Raw genomic sequence first — 15,907 nt, forward strand, 5'->3', positions numbered from 1 at the left:
ATCGGACCGTTTTTCTCGATCGTGTGACACTACACATAGTTCCAGAGACACTTAACCTTCTTGATAACCTGCTGATCGTTGTATACGCCACTAATCCCGAGAACTGGGTTCTGAATTGCCCTGTAGGATACAGTGATGGCTACACATTGGTGTCACCCCTTTATTCATTGCCCATGGGCCCCCATTCCCTTAGCTCTACATGGAGTGATGGTCATATGTGACTGGATGACTGTTGGCGCACATACAGATCCATTATTGCTGGCAGCAGATTCTTGATTACACGGAGAAACGTTCAGCCAACAAGCGGCGATTATAGTGTCCACATGTTTCATCAGTTGATTGGTGGTTGCTTCTACATGGACAATGGTGGGAACAAAGTATTCATCCTTCCAAACATCGGCCTTATTAAAGGGGAGCTATACAGGGACGGACATAATATTGGTGCAACCTGTGCAGTCGGAGCCACTACCACTTCCAAAGCAAGTGGAATTGTGCCTCATGATGAGCTATTGGACTGTAAAGGTCCATTGTGCAAGGGTCTTCTGTCCGTGTCCGCTCTTGGAGCTTTACAAACTTTGAGTGACCTTCTATGTCTCTGGATTCGGGCACAAAATCCGCCTGTGTATAAAGACCCTCATGCCCACACTCCATAGTTGCAGCCCCTTATTAGGAGCTCTCAGCAGAGTACTTGGGATAGATGGTCACTTTGGCCACAGCACAGGTTGTGTGACTGAAGATCGCTCTGTGCCCCTGCAAAGTCACAGAATAAGGTAGGTGAATGGGGGATGCATTGAGACCACCAAGGTAATACGACAAGCAAGGGGCAAAAAATCTGGTTTTGACTTTTTGCAGTACCCTAAGACCCCATTATCTACCTTGTGCTGTAATGTGGTAGTGGCCCAGAACCATCCCCTGTCCTGACCCAGCCTGCTGGGAAATCTGGAATTCCCAGCTCTGATAACTGGAATGCCCTATGTTATAGGGTCTATAGTGGTACAGTGACTTTATACAAATAAATTCATTATTAAAAGTGGCTACAAAGGTAAAGCCACATTGTGGTGCAGCCACTGTCCTCTCTGGCTGTCGTGGCTCATGTGCAGGTAAGCATTTTGCTGCAGACTCACTGCATGAGCAGCTTGCAATAATGAATGGGTTAAGCCTCCCAGGGACAGTGGAGGAAACTCACTTTCCACAGCAGCAGACAGTGCAGGAGCTGGAGCTCTGCGCCTGTGCTGTGGGAGGTAGTTGGCAGCCAGTCCCTGGAAGGAGGGGAGTGCATTGTGCTCCTACCTCCAGTACTGGCACAGTTGTGAGCAGAGGGGCTGAGGACCAGCCAGCTGCCGGACGCACCTCAGCCTGTGGGACCCTGCACAGCATCGCATCCTCCTCACCCTGCATGGATACTATGGGCTCAGCACTGGATCATGGAAATACAGGATTGCTCTGCTGTCACTACTGGGGATATTAGGAGCTTTGCCTCACTAGGGGAATACTGGAGAGCTGTTTGTGGATATAACTGGATTTATTCTCATGGAAGTGGATTATTGGACTAATGGGACCAATGACACTGGCAGGTGAGAGCAAGACCATGAGAACTTCTGGCAGGTGGAGGCACTGCCTGGTCACTGGTAATTTTGGTTAGATAACCCCTCTATGGTATCATGCATGTTGGAGCTGCCCATAGTCTGTGCATATAGACTGTGTATACTCTGTATATAGACAGTATATACTCTGTATATAGACTGTGTATACTCTGTATGAACTGTGTATACTCTATGGACTGTGTATATAGACTGTACACTCTGTATGGACTGTGTTTATAGACTGCGTATACTCTTTGGACTGCGTATACTCTATGGACTGCGTATACTCTATGGACTGTGTATACTCTATGGACTGTGTACACTCTGGACTGTGTATATAGACTACGCTCTATGTGGACTGTGTATATAGACTGTATACTCTTGTCACTTTGTGGACTGTATATAGACTGTATACTCTGTGGACTGTGCATATGGACTGCGTGTACTCTGTATGGACTGCGTGTACTCTGTATGGACTGCGTGTACTTTGTATGGACTGCGTGTACTCTGGACTGCGTTGTACTCTGTATGGACTGCGTGTACTCTGTATGGACTGTGTGTACTCTGTATGGACTTGCATATACACTGCGTGTATTCTGTATGGACTGTGTCTATGGACTGTGTCTATGGACTGCGTGTACTCTGTATGGACTGTGTCTATGGACTGCGTGTACTCTGTATGGACTGTGCGTATACACTGCGTGTACTCTGTATGGACTGTGTCTATGGACTGCGTGTACTCTATGGACTGCGTATACACTGCGTGTACTCTGTATGGACTGTGTCTATGGACTGCGTGTAATCTGTATGGACTGTGTCTATGGACTGCGTGTACTCTGTATGGACTGCGTATGGACTGCGTGTACTCTGTATGGACTGTGCATAGACTGCGTGTACTCTGGACTGCGTGTACTCTGTATGGACTGTGTATATAGACTGTATATGCTCTGTATAAACTGTAGTCTGTATGGACTGCGTGTACTCTGGACTGCGTGTACTCTGTATGGACTGCGTGTACTCTGTATGGAATGTGTATATAGACTATATGCTGTGTATGGACTGTGTGTACTCTGTATGGACTGCGTGTACTCTATGGACTGCATGTACTCTATGGACTGCATGTACTCTTATGGACTGCGTGTACTCGACTGTGCGTATGGACTGCGTGTACTCTATGGACTGTGTGTACTCTGTATGGACTGCGTGTGCTCTGTATGGACTGCGTATGCACTGCATATACTCTATATGGACTGTGTATACTCTATGGACTGGATTATCTGTATGGACTGTGGATTCTCTGTATGGACTGGGCATATAGACTGTATACTCTATGGACTGTGCGTATGGACTGCATGTACTGTATGGACTGCCTGTACTCTGTATGGACTGTGCGTATGGACTGAGTATACTTTATGGACTGCGTATACTCTATGGGCTCTGCGTATGGACTGTTTATACTCTGTGTGGACTGTGTATACTCTGGACTGAGCATATGGACTGTATACTCTGTATGGACTGTGGATTATCTGTATGGACTGTGTATATGGACTGTGGATTCTCTGTATGGACTGAGCATATAGACTGTATACTCTGTATGGACTGTGCATACTCTGTATGGATTGCATATGGACTGCGTGTACTCTGTATGGACTGTGCGTATGGACTGCATATACTCTGTATGGACTGTGTTTATGGACTGCGTATACTCTATGGACTGTGTATGGACTGCGTATACTCTGTATGGACTGTGCATATGGACTGCGTATATTCTGTATGGACTGTGCGTATGGAAGAGGTTTTCATCCAGTATATGTCTGTACTTGGCCGCATTCATGTTTCCTTCAATGACAACCAGTTGTCCTGTCCCTGCAGCTGAAAAGCACCCCCATAGCATGATGCTGCCTCCACCATGTTTCACTGTTGGGATTGTATTGGGCAGGTGATGAGCAGTGCCTGGTTTTCTCCACACATGCCGCCTAGAATTATCACCAAAAAGGTCTATCTTCTTCTCATCAGACCAGAGAAACTTATTTCTTATAGTTTGGGAGTCTTTCATGTGTTTTTAGCAAACTCTATGCAGGCTTTCATATGTCTTGCACTGAGAAGCTTCCGTCGGGCCACTCTGCCATAAATGCGTGACTGGTGGAGGGCTGCAGTGATAGTTGACTTTGTGGAACTTTCTCCCATCTCCCTACTGCATGTCTGGAGCTCAGCCACAGTGATCTTGGGGTTCTTCTTTATCTCTTTCACCATGGCTCTTCTCCCACAATTGGTCAGTTTGCCTGGACGGCCAGGTCTAGGAAGATTTCTGGTGGTCCTAAACTTCTTCCATTTAAGGATTATTGTGGCCACTGTGCTGCTAGGAATCTTGAGTACTGCAGAAATTCTGTTGTAACCTTGGCCAGATCTGTGCCTTGCCACAATTCTGTCTCTGAGCTCCTTGGCCAGTTCCTTTGACCTCATGATTCTCATTTGGTCTGACATGCACTGTGAGCTGTGAGGTCTTATATAGACAGGTGTGCGCCTTTCCAAATCAAGTCCTATCAGTTTAAATAAACACAGCTGGGCCCCAATGAAAGAGTTGAACCATCCCAACGAGGATCACAAGGAAATGGACAGCATGTGACTTAAATATGAGTGTCTGTGCAAAGGGTCTGAATACTTATGACCATGTGACATTTCAGTTTTTCTTTTTTATTAAATTTGCAAAAATTACTACATTTCTGTTTTTTTCAGTCAAGATGGGGTGCAGAGTGTAACATTAATGAGAAAAAATGAACTTTTCTGAGTTTACCAAATGGCTGCAATGAAACAGAGTGAAAAATTTAAAGGGGTATGAATATTTTCCATACCCACTGTATGTACAGTACAGACCAAAAGTTTGGACACACTTTCTCATTTAAAGATTTTTCTGTATTTTTCTGACTATGAAAATTGTAGATTCACACTGAAGGCATCAAAACTATGAATTAACACATGTGGAATTATATACTTAACAAAAAAGTGTGAAACAACTGAAAATATGTCTTATATTTTAGGTTCTTCAAAGAAGCCACCTTTTGCTTTGATGACTGCTTTGCACACTCTTGGCATTCTCTTGATGAGCTTCAAGAGGTAGTCACCAGAAATGGTTTTCCAACAATCTTGAAGGAGTTCCCAGAGATGCTTAGCACTTGTTGGCCCTTTTGCCTTCACTCTGCGGTCCAGCTCACCCCAAACCATCTCGATTGGGTTCAGGTCTGAACTGGATGGAATAGCATGCCGCTGCAATATGCTGTGGTAGTCATGCTGGTTCAGTATGCCTTCAATTTTGAATAAATCCCCAACAGTGTCACCAGCAAAGCACCATCACACCTCCTCCTCCATGCTTCACGGTGGGAACCAGGCATGTAGAGTCCATCCGATCACCTTTTCTGCGTCGCACAAAGACACGGTGGTTGGAACCAAAGATCTCAAATTTGGACTCATCAGACCAAAGCGCAGATTTCCACTGGTCTAATGTCCATTCCTTGTGTTCTTCAGCCCAAACAAGTCTCTTCTGCTTGTTGCCTGTCCTTAGCAGTGGTTTCCTAGCAGCTGTTTTACCATGAAGGCCTGCTGCACAAAGTCTCCTCTTAACAGTTTTTGTAGAGATGCGTCTGCTGCTAGAACTCTGTGTGGCATTGACCTGGTCTCTAATCTGAGCTGCTGTTAACCTGCGATTTCTGAGGCTGGTGACTCGGATAAACTTATCCTCAGAAGCAGAGGTGACTCTTTGTCTTCCTTTCCTGGGGCGGTCCTCATGTGAGCCAGTTTCTTTGTAGCGCTTGATGGTTTTTGCAACTGCACTTGGGGACACTTTCAAAGTTTTCCCAATTTTTCAGACTGACTGACCTTTAAGAAATGAAGTAATGATGGCCACTCGTTTTTCTTTACTTAGCTGCTTTTTTCTTGCCATAATACAAATGCTAACAGTCTATTCAGTAGGACTATCAGCTGTGTATCCACCAGACTTCTGCTCAACACAACTGATGGTCCCAACACCATTTATAAGGCAAGAAATCCCACTTATTAAACCTGACGGGGCACACCTGTGAAGTGAAAACCACACCACCTTTTTTATGTTTGGTGTGGAATTCTATCCAATTTTGCTTTAGAACAATTCTTTTTGTGTTTTTTTCATTTAAGACAAATTAAATGAAGATAATAATACCAAAGAATTTGTGTTTGCAATCATTTTCAGGAAGAAACTGAGTATTATCTGACAGAATTGCAGGGGTGTGAATACTTTTGGCCATAACTGTATATATATATATATATATATATATATATATATATATATATCTACTATATAATTGTCTAAGGGTCACTTCCGTCTGTCCTTCTGTCTGTAACGGTTATTCGTTCGCTGATTGGTCTCGCCAGCTGCCTGTCATGGCTGCCGCGACCAATCAGCGATGCGCACAGTCCGGAAGAAAATGGCCGCTCTTTACTCCCCGCACTCCCTTCCCGGCGCCCGCATACACCCCTCCGCTCACACAGGGTTATTGCTGGCGGTAACGGACCGCGTTGTGCTGTGGGTAACGCACTCCGTTACCACTGCTATTAACCCTGTGTGACCAAGTTTTTTACTATTGACGCAGCCTATGCAGCGCCAATAGTAAAAACATCTAATGTTAAAAATGATAAAAAAATGAAAAATGATTATATACTCACCTACGCCACCTTTCCCGCTCCTCGTGATGCAACCGGCACGTTCCGGTCGCACGGGTGGTCTGGCAGAAGGACCTGCCGTGACGTCACGGTCATGTGACCGTGACACGGTCACGTGACCGCGACGTCATCATACCCTGGGACCGGAAGATGCCGCCTGCACCCCACACAGGCGACAGTGCTACAATGCGCCTGCGGAAGGTGAGTATATGTTTATTTTTTTAACCTGTGTCATACGTGGCTGGGCAATATACTACATAGCTGGGCAATATACTACATAGCTGGGCAATATACTACATGGGCTGTGCAATATACTATGTGGCTCTGTGCTGTATACTACGTCACTGGGCAATATACTACGTCACTGGGCAATATACTACGTCACTGGGCAATATACTACGTCACTGGGCAATATACTATGTGGCTCTGCTGTATACTACGTCACTGGGCAATATACTATGTCACTGGGCAATATACTATGTCACTGGGCAATATACTACGTCACTGGGCAATATACTATGTGGCTCTGCTGTATACTACGTCACTGGGCAATTACTACGTCACTGGGCAACATACTACGTCACTGGGCAATATACTACATGGCTGCTGTATACTACGTCACTGGGCAATATACTACGTCACTGGGCAACATACTACGTCACTGGGCAATATACTACGTCACTGAGCAATATACTATGTGGCTCTGCTGTATACTACGTCACTAGGCAATATACTACGTGGCTGGGCAATATACTACGTGGCTGGGCAATCTACTACGTAGCTGGGCAATATACTACGTGGCTGTGCAATATACTACGTGGACATACATATTCTAGAATACCCGATGCATTAGAATCGGGCAACCATCTAGTATATACACTCACCGGCCACTTTATTAGGTACACCTGTCCAACTTCTTGTTAACACTTAATTTCTAATCAGCCAATCACATGGCGGCAACTCAGTGCATTTAGGCATGTAGACATGGTCAAGACAATCTCCTGCAGTTCAAACCGAGCATCAGTATGGGGAAGAAAGGTGATTTGAGTGCCTTTGAACGTGGCATGGTTGTTGGTGCCAGAAGGGCTGGTCTGAGTATTTCAGAAACTGCTGATCTACTGGGATTTTCACGCACAACCATCTCTAGGGTTTACAGAGAATGGTCCGAAAAAGAAAAAAAATCCAGTGAGCGGCAGTTCTGTGGGCGGAAATGCCTTGTTGATGCCAGAGGTCAGATGAGAATGGGCAGACTGGTTCGAGCTGATAGAAAGGCAACAGTGACTCAAATCGCCACCCATTACAACCAAGGTAGGCCTAAGAGCATCTCTGAACGCACAGTGCGTCGAACTTTGAGGCAGATGGGCTACAGCAGCAGAAGACCACACCGGGTACCACTCCTTTCAGCTAAGAACAGGAAACTGAGGCTACAATTTGTACAAGCTCATCGAAATTGGACAGTAGAAGATTGGAAAAACGTTGCTTGGTCTGATGAGTCTCGATTTCTACTGCGACATTCGGATGGTAGGGTCAGAATTTGGCGTAAACAACATGAAAGCATGGATCCATCCTGCCTTGTATGGAGCATCTTTGGGATGTGCAGCCGACAAATCTGCGGCAACTGTGTGATGCCATCATGTCAATATGGACCAAAATCTCTGAGGAATGCTTCCAGCACCTTGTTGAATCTATGCCACGAAGAATTGAGGCAGTTCTGAAGGCAAAAGGGGGTCCAACCCGTTACTAGCATGGTGTACCTAATAAAGTGGCCGGTGAGTGTATATATATATATATAGTGAGTACGGAATGTATTCAGACCCCTTTTAATTTTTCACTTTTTGTTTCATTGCAGACATTTGGTAAATTCAATACAGTTCATTTTTTTTTCTCATTAATGTACACTCTGCACCCCTTCTTGAATGAAAAGAAACAGAAATGTAGACATTTTTGCAAATTTATTAAAAGAAGAAAAACTGAAATCTCACATGGTCATAAGTATTCAGATAGTTAACTTTGTGGAACTTTCTCCCATCTCCCTACTGCATCTCTGTAGCTTAGCCACAGTGATCTTGGGGTTCTTTACCTCTCTCACCAAGGCTCTTCTCCCACAGTTGCTCAGTTTGGCTGGACGGCCAGGTCTAGGAAGACTTTTGGTGGTCCCAAACGTCTTCCATTTAAGGATTATGGAGGTCACTGTGCTCTTAGGAACCTTGAGTACTGCAGAAATTTTGTTGTAATTTTGGCTAGATTGTCTCTGAGCTCCTTGGCCAGTTCCTTTGACCTCATGATTCTCATTTGGTCTGACATGCACTGTGAGCCGAGAGGTCTTATATAGACAGGTGTGCGCCTTTCCAAATCAAGTCCTATCAGTTTAATTAAACACAGCTGGACTCCAATGAAGGAGTAGAACTACTGAATACTTTCCGTACCCACTGTATATAAAATATATATGTGTGTGTATGGGATGAGGTGTACTACTATGTATCTATGGGATAGAGTGTGCTACTATACACTCACCGGCCACTTTATTAGGTACACCATGCTAGTAACGGGTTGGACCCCCTTTTGCCTTCAGAACTGCCTCAATTCTTCGTGGCATAGATTCAACAAGGTGCTGGAAGCATTCCTCAGAGATTTTGGTCCATATTGACATGATGGCATCACACAGTTGCCGCAGATTTGTTGGCTGCACATCCCAAAGATGCTCCATACAAGGCAGGATGGATCCATGCTTTCATGTTGTTTACGCCAAATTCTGACCCTACCATCCGAATGTCGCAGCAGAAATCGAGACTCATCAGACCAAGCAACGTTTTTCCAATCTTCTACTGTCCAATTTCGATGAGCTTGTACAAATTGTAGCCTCAGTTTCCTGTTCTTAGCTGAAAGGAGTGGTACCCGGTGTGGTCTTCTGCTGCTGTAGCCCATCTGCCTCAAAGTTCGACGCACTGTGCGTTCAGAGATGCTCTTAGGCCTACCTTGGTTGTAACGGGTGGCGATTTGAGTCACTGTTGCCTTTCTATCAGCTCGAACCAGTCTGCCCATTCTCATCTGACCTCTGACATCAACAAGGCATTTCCGCCCACAGAACTGCCGCTCACTGGATTTTTTTTCTTTTTCGGACCATTCTCTGTAAACCCTAGAGATGGTTGTGCGTGAAAATCCCAGTAGATCAGCAGTTTCTGAAATACTCAGACCAGCCCTTCTGGCACCAACAACCATGCCACGTTCAAGGCACTCAAATCACCTTTCTTCCCCATACTGATGCTCGGTTTGAACTGCAGGAGATTGTCTTGACCATGTCTACATGCCTAAATGCACTGAGTTGCCGCCATGTGATTGGCTGATTAGAAATTAAGTGTTAACAAGAAGTTGGACAGGTGTACCTAATAAAGTGGCCGGTGAGTGTATATCTATGGGTTCAGGTGTACTACTATGTATTTATAGGATCAGGTGTGTTACTATATGTATATACTAGTTATTGGCACTGGTTACACTGCACTATGTATATACAGTGGCATGTAAAAGTTTGGGCCCCCGGTCAAAATTACTGTTATTGTGTAAAGTCAAGCAAGTTAAATATAAAATTATTTCTGAAAGGCCTGAAATTAAAGATGACACATTTCCTCTGTATTTTAGAAAGAAAATGACCAATGCAAATGTTTGGTCACCCCTGGAGATTTGTGTGCTTAGATAACTTTGACCAAGGATTCAGACCTTAATTGGCTTGTTACAGTTATGGTTTGTTCACTTTCATCATTTGGAAAGGCAAGGTGATGCAAATTTCCCAGCTGTATAAAAATCCAGCCTCCTCTCACCTTGTGCCAAAAACAGCAGTCATGGGTTCTTCTAGTCAGCTGCCTAGCACTTTGAAAATGGTGGAGGTCCACAAATTGGGAGAAGGCTATAAGAAGATAGCAAAGCGTTTTCAAGTTGCCCATTCCGCATTTCGAAATGAATTAAGAAATGATAGTAAAAGGGAACCTGTCAACTCTCCCGAGTCCTAAGAACCACCAGCAGTTGTGTCTGTAAATGTAAATACCCTGCTCAACAGTCCCTTTATTCCGTAACTTTTTCTAAAGATCTGGTTTTATGTGTATTTCTAAAGTCCGTGTATTATATGTAAGAGGGCTTTGACTAGTCGATGGTGTGTTAGTGTCCTCAGACTAGTTGACCCACTTACATGTTATCACTCCCCTGTGGGCATGATAATATAACTTGCAAGCATCGGTGTCATCGTTAGCGCTATACTTACCTTGCCCATGCTCACAGCTTCTTTCCCTCACTGCATTCAACCTCTGAAACCAGGTGTACATTTTGATGTTTCATAGAGACTCACTGCGCATGATCTGAACTCTTCTGCAGGGTATTTATATATGCAGACACAACTCCTGGTAGTTCTTGGGGAACCTGACAGGTGCTCTTTAAGAGGAACAGTGGAAGCCAAGATAAGGTCTGGAAGACCAAGACAAAATTTCAGTGAGAGCTGCTTGTAGAATTGCTAGAGAGGCAAATCAGAAATTGGCCTTTATGGAAGAGTCATCAGAAGTAATCTCCTGCGTCCTCAGTTGAAAATACAGCCTCAGAAGTATACAAAAGAACATTAAAACAAACCTGATGCACTTGGAAACGAGTCCTGTGGACCGATGAGGTTAAAATAGAACTCTTTGGTCTCAACGATCAAAGATATGTGTGGAGAAAAAAGGAGCACCGAATTTCAGAAGAACATCTCACCAACCACTAAGTATGGGGGTGGATTGATCGTGTTTTGAGGTTTTATTGCAGCCAATGGCACAGGGAACATTTGACGGGTAGAGGGAAAAATGGATTCAATGAAATTTCAACACTTTCAAAAGGGGGGTGCTACTAGGTACTAACCATGCAGGGTGCCCAAACTTTTGCATTCGACCATTTTACCGTATATACTCGAGTATAAGCCGACCCCCCTAATTTTGCCACAAAAAACTGGGAAAACTTAATGATACCAATAAAAGTAAAATTAATTGAGACATCAGTAGTTTAAGTGTTTTTGAATATCCATATTGAATCAGGAGCCCCATATAATGCTCCATGCAGTTCATGATGGCCCCATAAGATGCTCCATACAAAATACGCCCCATATAATGCTCCATACAGTTTATGATGGGCTCCATAAGATGCTCCATATTAAAATATGCCCCATATAATGCTGCACAAATGTTGATTATGACCCCATAAGATGCTCCATACAGACATTTGCCCCATACAGTGCTGCACAAATTCTGATTATGGCCCCATAAGATGCTCCATAGACATATTTGCCCCGTATAATGCTCCACAAATGTGGATTATGGCCCCATAAGATGCTCCATACAGATAATTGCCCTATATAATGCTGCACATGGCCCCATAAGATGCTCCATACAGATAATTGCCCCATATAATGCTGCACATAGCCCCATAAGATGCTCCATACAGATAATTGCTCCATATAATGTTGCACATAGCCCCATGAGATGCTCCATACAGATATTTGCCCCATATAATGCTGCACATGGCCCCATACAGATATTTGTCCCATATAATGCTGCACATGGCCCCATAAGATGATCCATACAGATATTTTCCCCATATAATGCTGCACATGGCCCTATACAGATATTTTCCCCATATAATGCTGCATATGGCCCCATACAGATATTTGTCCCATATAATGCTTCACATGGCCCCATAAGATGCTCCATACAGATATGTGCCCCATATGCTGTTGCTGCGATTAAAAAAAATCAAAAAATCACATACTCACCTCTCAGGTCCCCGACACTTGCTATATTCACCTGCTCCGCATTCCACCGCTGACCGCTGCTGTGTCTTCCCATCCTCTGCACTGATGTTCAGGCAGAGGGCGGCGTGCACTAATCGTTTCAGCGCGTCCTCTGACCTGAGCGTCACTGCAGAGGACGCAGAAGACACAGCGGCGCTGACGGTGGAACGGGGAGCAGGTGAATATAGCGCACTTAGTTATACTCACCTGCTCCTGGCGCGGTCCCTGCACGTCTGTTCCCTGGCGCCGGCAGCTTCTTCCTGTAGTGAGCGGTCACATGGTACCGCTCATTACAGTAATGAATATGCGGCTCCACCCCTATGACAGTGGGGTCCATATTCATTACTGTAATGAGCGGTACCATGTGACGACTCACTACAGGAAGAAGCTGCCAACGCCGGGGAAAAGATGTGCAGGGACCGGGCCAGGAGCAGGTGAGTATTATTACATAGCTCCGCTCCCCCTCCCCAGCCGACCCCTGGGTATGACTCGAGTATAAACCAAGAGGGTTACTTTCAGCCCAAAAAAGTGGGCTGAAAATCTTGAAAATCTCGGCTTATACTCGAGTATATATGGTAGTTTATGTAAATTTTTTAAATGTTATAAATGACAATATTTTTTTTTTACTTAAATACCAAAGGAAATGTATCATCTGTAACTTTAGCCCCTTTAGAGATCATTTGATCTTCAACTTGCCTAACTGTTCTCAATAACAGTAATTTTCACCAGGGGGCCCAAACGTTTACATGCCAATGTAGTGTATATCACTATTTGTTAGACTCTCCATAATGTCGCCATTTGTAACTTTCAGAGCAGTTTTCTGTCGGGCTGTGTGCCACGAGCCGTCACTTGGCAGTGCTTACCTGGCTTTCTCTGGAGCTCCATGGAGGACACCTGCGCTGTATGATGCCGTTCCACCACCCACTCGGTTAGGACGCTTAAACATGTGGATTTGTACTTTACTATTAGGTGAATAGGTAAAGTAATCCCCGTCTGTCTTGATGAATCTCGTGCTAATGGATTGTTTTAGTGGAAGTGCAGTATCTGAGTACATTGTGATGAATGGTGTCTGAACATCTTCTTACTGGTTGGTTCCCAGTCCTAATACTTTTTTACACTTGTTCTCTGTGACTATGGATGTTTCATGGATCTGTAGCTTTGGTTAATGATATAAGTAGCAGCTTGAGATTGGTACCAGCAAAAAAGTCTCCTGTACAGGCCACAGGGCATGATCTTGAAAAAGGATGCAGGTGATCTTGACATGGTGATGATAATGCCCTCCATAGACAGCTGCCAATACGACTATTGTCATGCATCTGTCATCCAATAGACGTGAGCGGACCACGCTGCCAGGTAGTTGTGAAAAATGGGCACAGCCAAGAATAAAAGTTAGTATCTGGAGAAAGCAGCAATCGCCGAACTTCTCACAGACTCCGAAGTACTTTGCCTATTAAGTACCCCACTGTTCAAGGTCATTCGGACATGTGATTTGCGCTTTCTCTACCACATTGCCCACCACGTAGTGCCCCCTCCAGGGTTACAATCACTGGTGACGCTGGGTCTAGTCTCTCACATTGTGGTGCTGCAAGGGTTAAGACTCTACTTTTCTCTAGACAATGACTCTTTGAGCCAATGTCAAGAAGAATAAAGGCACAAAGACCAGGGACAGATGTCTGTGCACGCTGCGGACAAATGATGCATTCAATTTCCACTGAGCCCATGTATCCATGATATTTGGGTCCCTATAGGAAGCCGTTCCCGGACCCCTGTCCGTTCCAATATTCTACTATCGATAACTGAAATATGCAGCTGTTTCCCTTAGGACAACACAATTCAGTCTTTCTTTTGTGCACAATGATGCTTTGTTGATAAGGAACCATATTACTCCAGAAGGAAAGGTCACTAATGCTCTGTTATCACTTTGCCTTTATCTCAACATCATTTCAAGAATTACCTTGTGTGCGTTCTGCTTTGGGCACCACAGAATCTGCACAAAGTGTCATTACAACTATCCAGATGTCCTGACAGATCTGTGCGTCATCTAGAATCAGTGCAAAAACATCTTGCCAGCACCAAATCCTGTGCCATCAATATCCGTGCAAGGACATCTCGCCAGCACTAAAGCCTGTGCCACTGATATCAGTCTCATTGACGGATACCAATGTCTCTGGAGCTGCAAATCTGTGGCTATGGGGATTATTCTCAGTGATTCCTTATAATGGCTGATAATGTAGAATGATAAAGACACAGCCAGGCAGCTAATCTTCCCAACTGCACCGTACACATGCACACACGACTTGTCTGAGCATGCATATACTTTCAATAGTAAAGGGTAAATAATTTGCTGTCATACATCCCTGACAGCTTATCTCCCATGAGAAAAAAAAGGATCATGCATGTTTGAATCCAACATGTCCAATCCTACATTCCCCTGATGCCTGGTGACCATACACAATAGATGGTTGATTAGAGTGTTCACCAATATTAGTGGGTTTTCTTGTGATTTTTATCTGTTTATGGGCATATTTAGGTTGCGCAGTGCAGTACATGCTATCTGTGCCATCGAGCAGCCAAGTAACATAGTTTTTAAGGTTGAAGGAAGACTTTAAGTCAGCACCATGACTTTAGAGGTGAAAGTTCCTGGTTTCAAAATAAACAGGCCTGTAGCTCAAGATGCCCTAATTGGGTCCATACCAGGTAGAAAACCACTTTAAATAATATCGCTTACCACTAAGGACTCATATTGAGTAGTATTCTCATTAAGTGTCTCCATCTCCTGAGGATTACCAGCTAGTCACTCTAGACTCCACTTCTTATTCGGGGACAGCACAAGCTTTTTTTTATTGCCAGCCCTCAATGGTCCATTTGGCCTCTCCATGTTTGGATATTGATCTTCAGTGGTTGGCTTAGAACCAGAGGTCTGTAAAGTGAGAGGTCCTTGTAGGTTGACAAGAGCTAGGAGAGGTGGACGAGTTACTGGAAATCCTCATCACTTAGCAGTTGTCATGAGCTCATATTGTCGATTGTGTTGACAAATTTACAGAAACACATTTTTGCTTCCGTATTCCGGCCATAAGTCCCAGCCCAATAATGTGATATTAGTTTGGGCCACAAGACCCATTGTCGAGCAGGAACTTGATGTAACACGGACTACATTTGTGGAAAATTAATCCAGTATCAGTAGGACTGGTTGTTCCCAGTTATGTACATAAGAGGAAAGCTGACCTAACCCATGCCAGGAATGGCAGCCAATCTCATGTGTATGGAGGACCGCCTAGTCTCCTCCTCACCACAGATGCCCGGGGAAGAGGCATTGGTGATATTGGATATCCAGTAGGAACTTAGGGCCCATTTGTATTGGCCGATTTTAGCCAGCTAACGAGCACCAAATGAATGTTTTCAAAACACTCGGCACTCATTTACTGTCCCATTTCCCTGGACAGACACTTGGCAATGTGCTGCCAAGAATAATAAGTTTCATGCTGATATAAACCACCTGATTACCCGATTAACGTCCCTTTTGCTTGTTCGTTGGCAGCATGTTTAAGCTGGGTTTCTGTGGTCAGTTTTTATGTGAAAATCAGAAACCTCATGGGAAAAATTAAGAACAGAATGAGGTCCAGATCCATAAGGATGAGCAATTTTCTCGTTGTTCTTTATGAGGCGGAGTGTAGGAGTCGGGCACACCTGAGTCATTGCGAATCGCTAAACCATTGAGAGTGCATCATGCCAGAAAGTAAGGAACACCATTGCTGGTCATGATTTGGAATTAGATGAGCTATCTCGTCCCCCCCTCCAAGCACGCCACTGTTCCGTACATTTTGGTGGAGGT

General features: G+C 44.4%; 1 protein-coding gene across 5 annotated transcripts in view; it reads left to right on the plus strand.

Moving 5' to 3' along the window:
• Positions 1–700: 700 nt before the first annotated feature.
• The window catches only part of LOC143766062 (uncharacterized), a 125,376-nt gene continuing 110,169 nt past the window's right edge, over positions 701–15,907 (plus strand). Inside the window, exons 1-2 of one of the 5 annotated variants that reach the window (XR_013213511.1) lie at positions 1,192–1,574; positions 12,887–13,052. Coding sequence is in view for 2 of the 5 variants with exons in the window: in XM_077253437.1 (XP_077109552.1) it covers positions 1,531–1,574; positions 12,887–13,044 (202 nt within the window). In the remaining 3 variants the exon portion in view is untranslated. Of the gene's footprint in view, positions 771–1,191; positions 1,575–12,886; positions 13,053–15,907 lie in introns of those variants that run through there. The other 4 variants (XM_077253437.1, XM_077253438.1, XR_013213512.1 and 1 more) reach the window with 4 other exon arrangements.

The sequence above is a fragment of the Ranitomeya variabilis genome, chromosome 4 (genome assembly GCF_051348905.1).
Source record: "Ranitomeya variabilis isolate aRanVar5 chromosome 4, aRanVar5.hap1, whole genome shotgun sequence".
Taxonomy (NCBI): Eukaryota; Metazoa; Chordata; class Amphibia; order Anura; family Dendrobatidae; genus Ranitomeya; species Ranitomeya variabilis.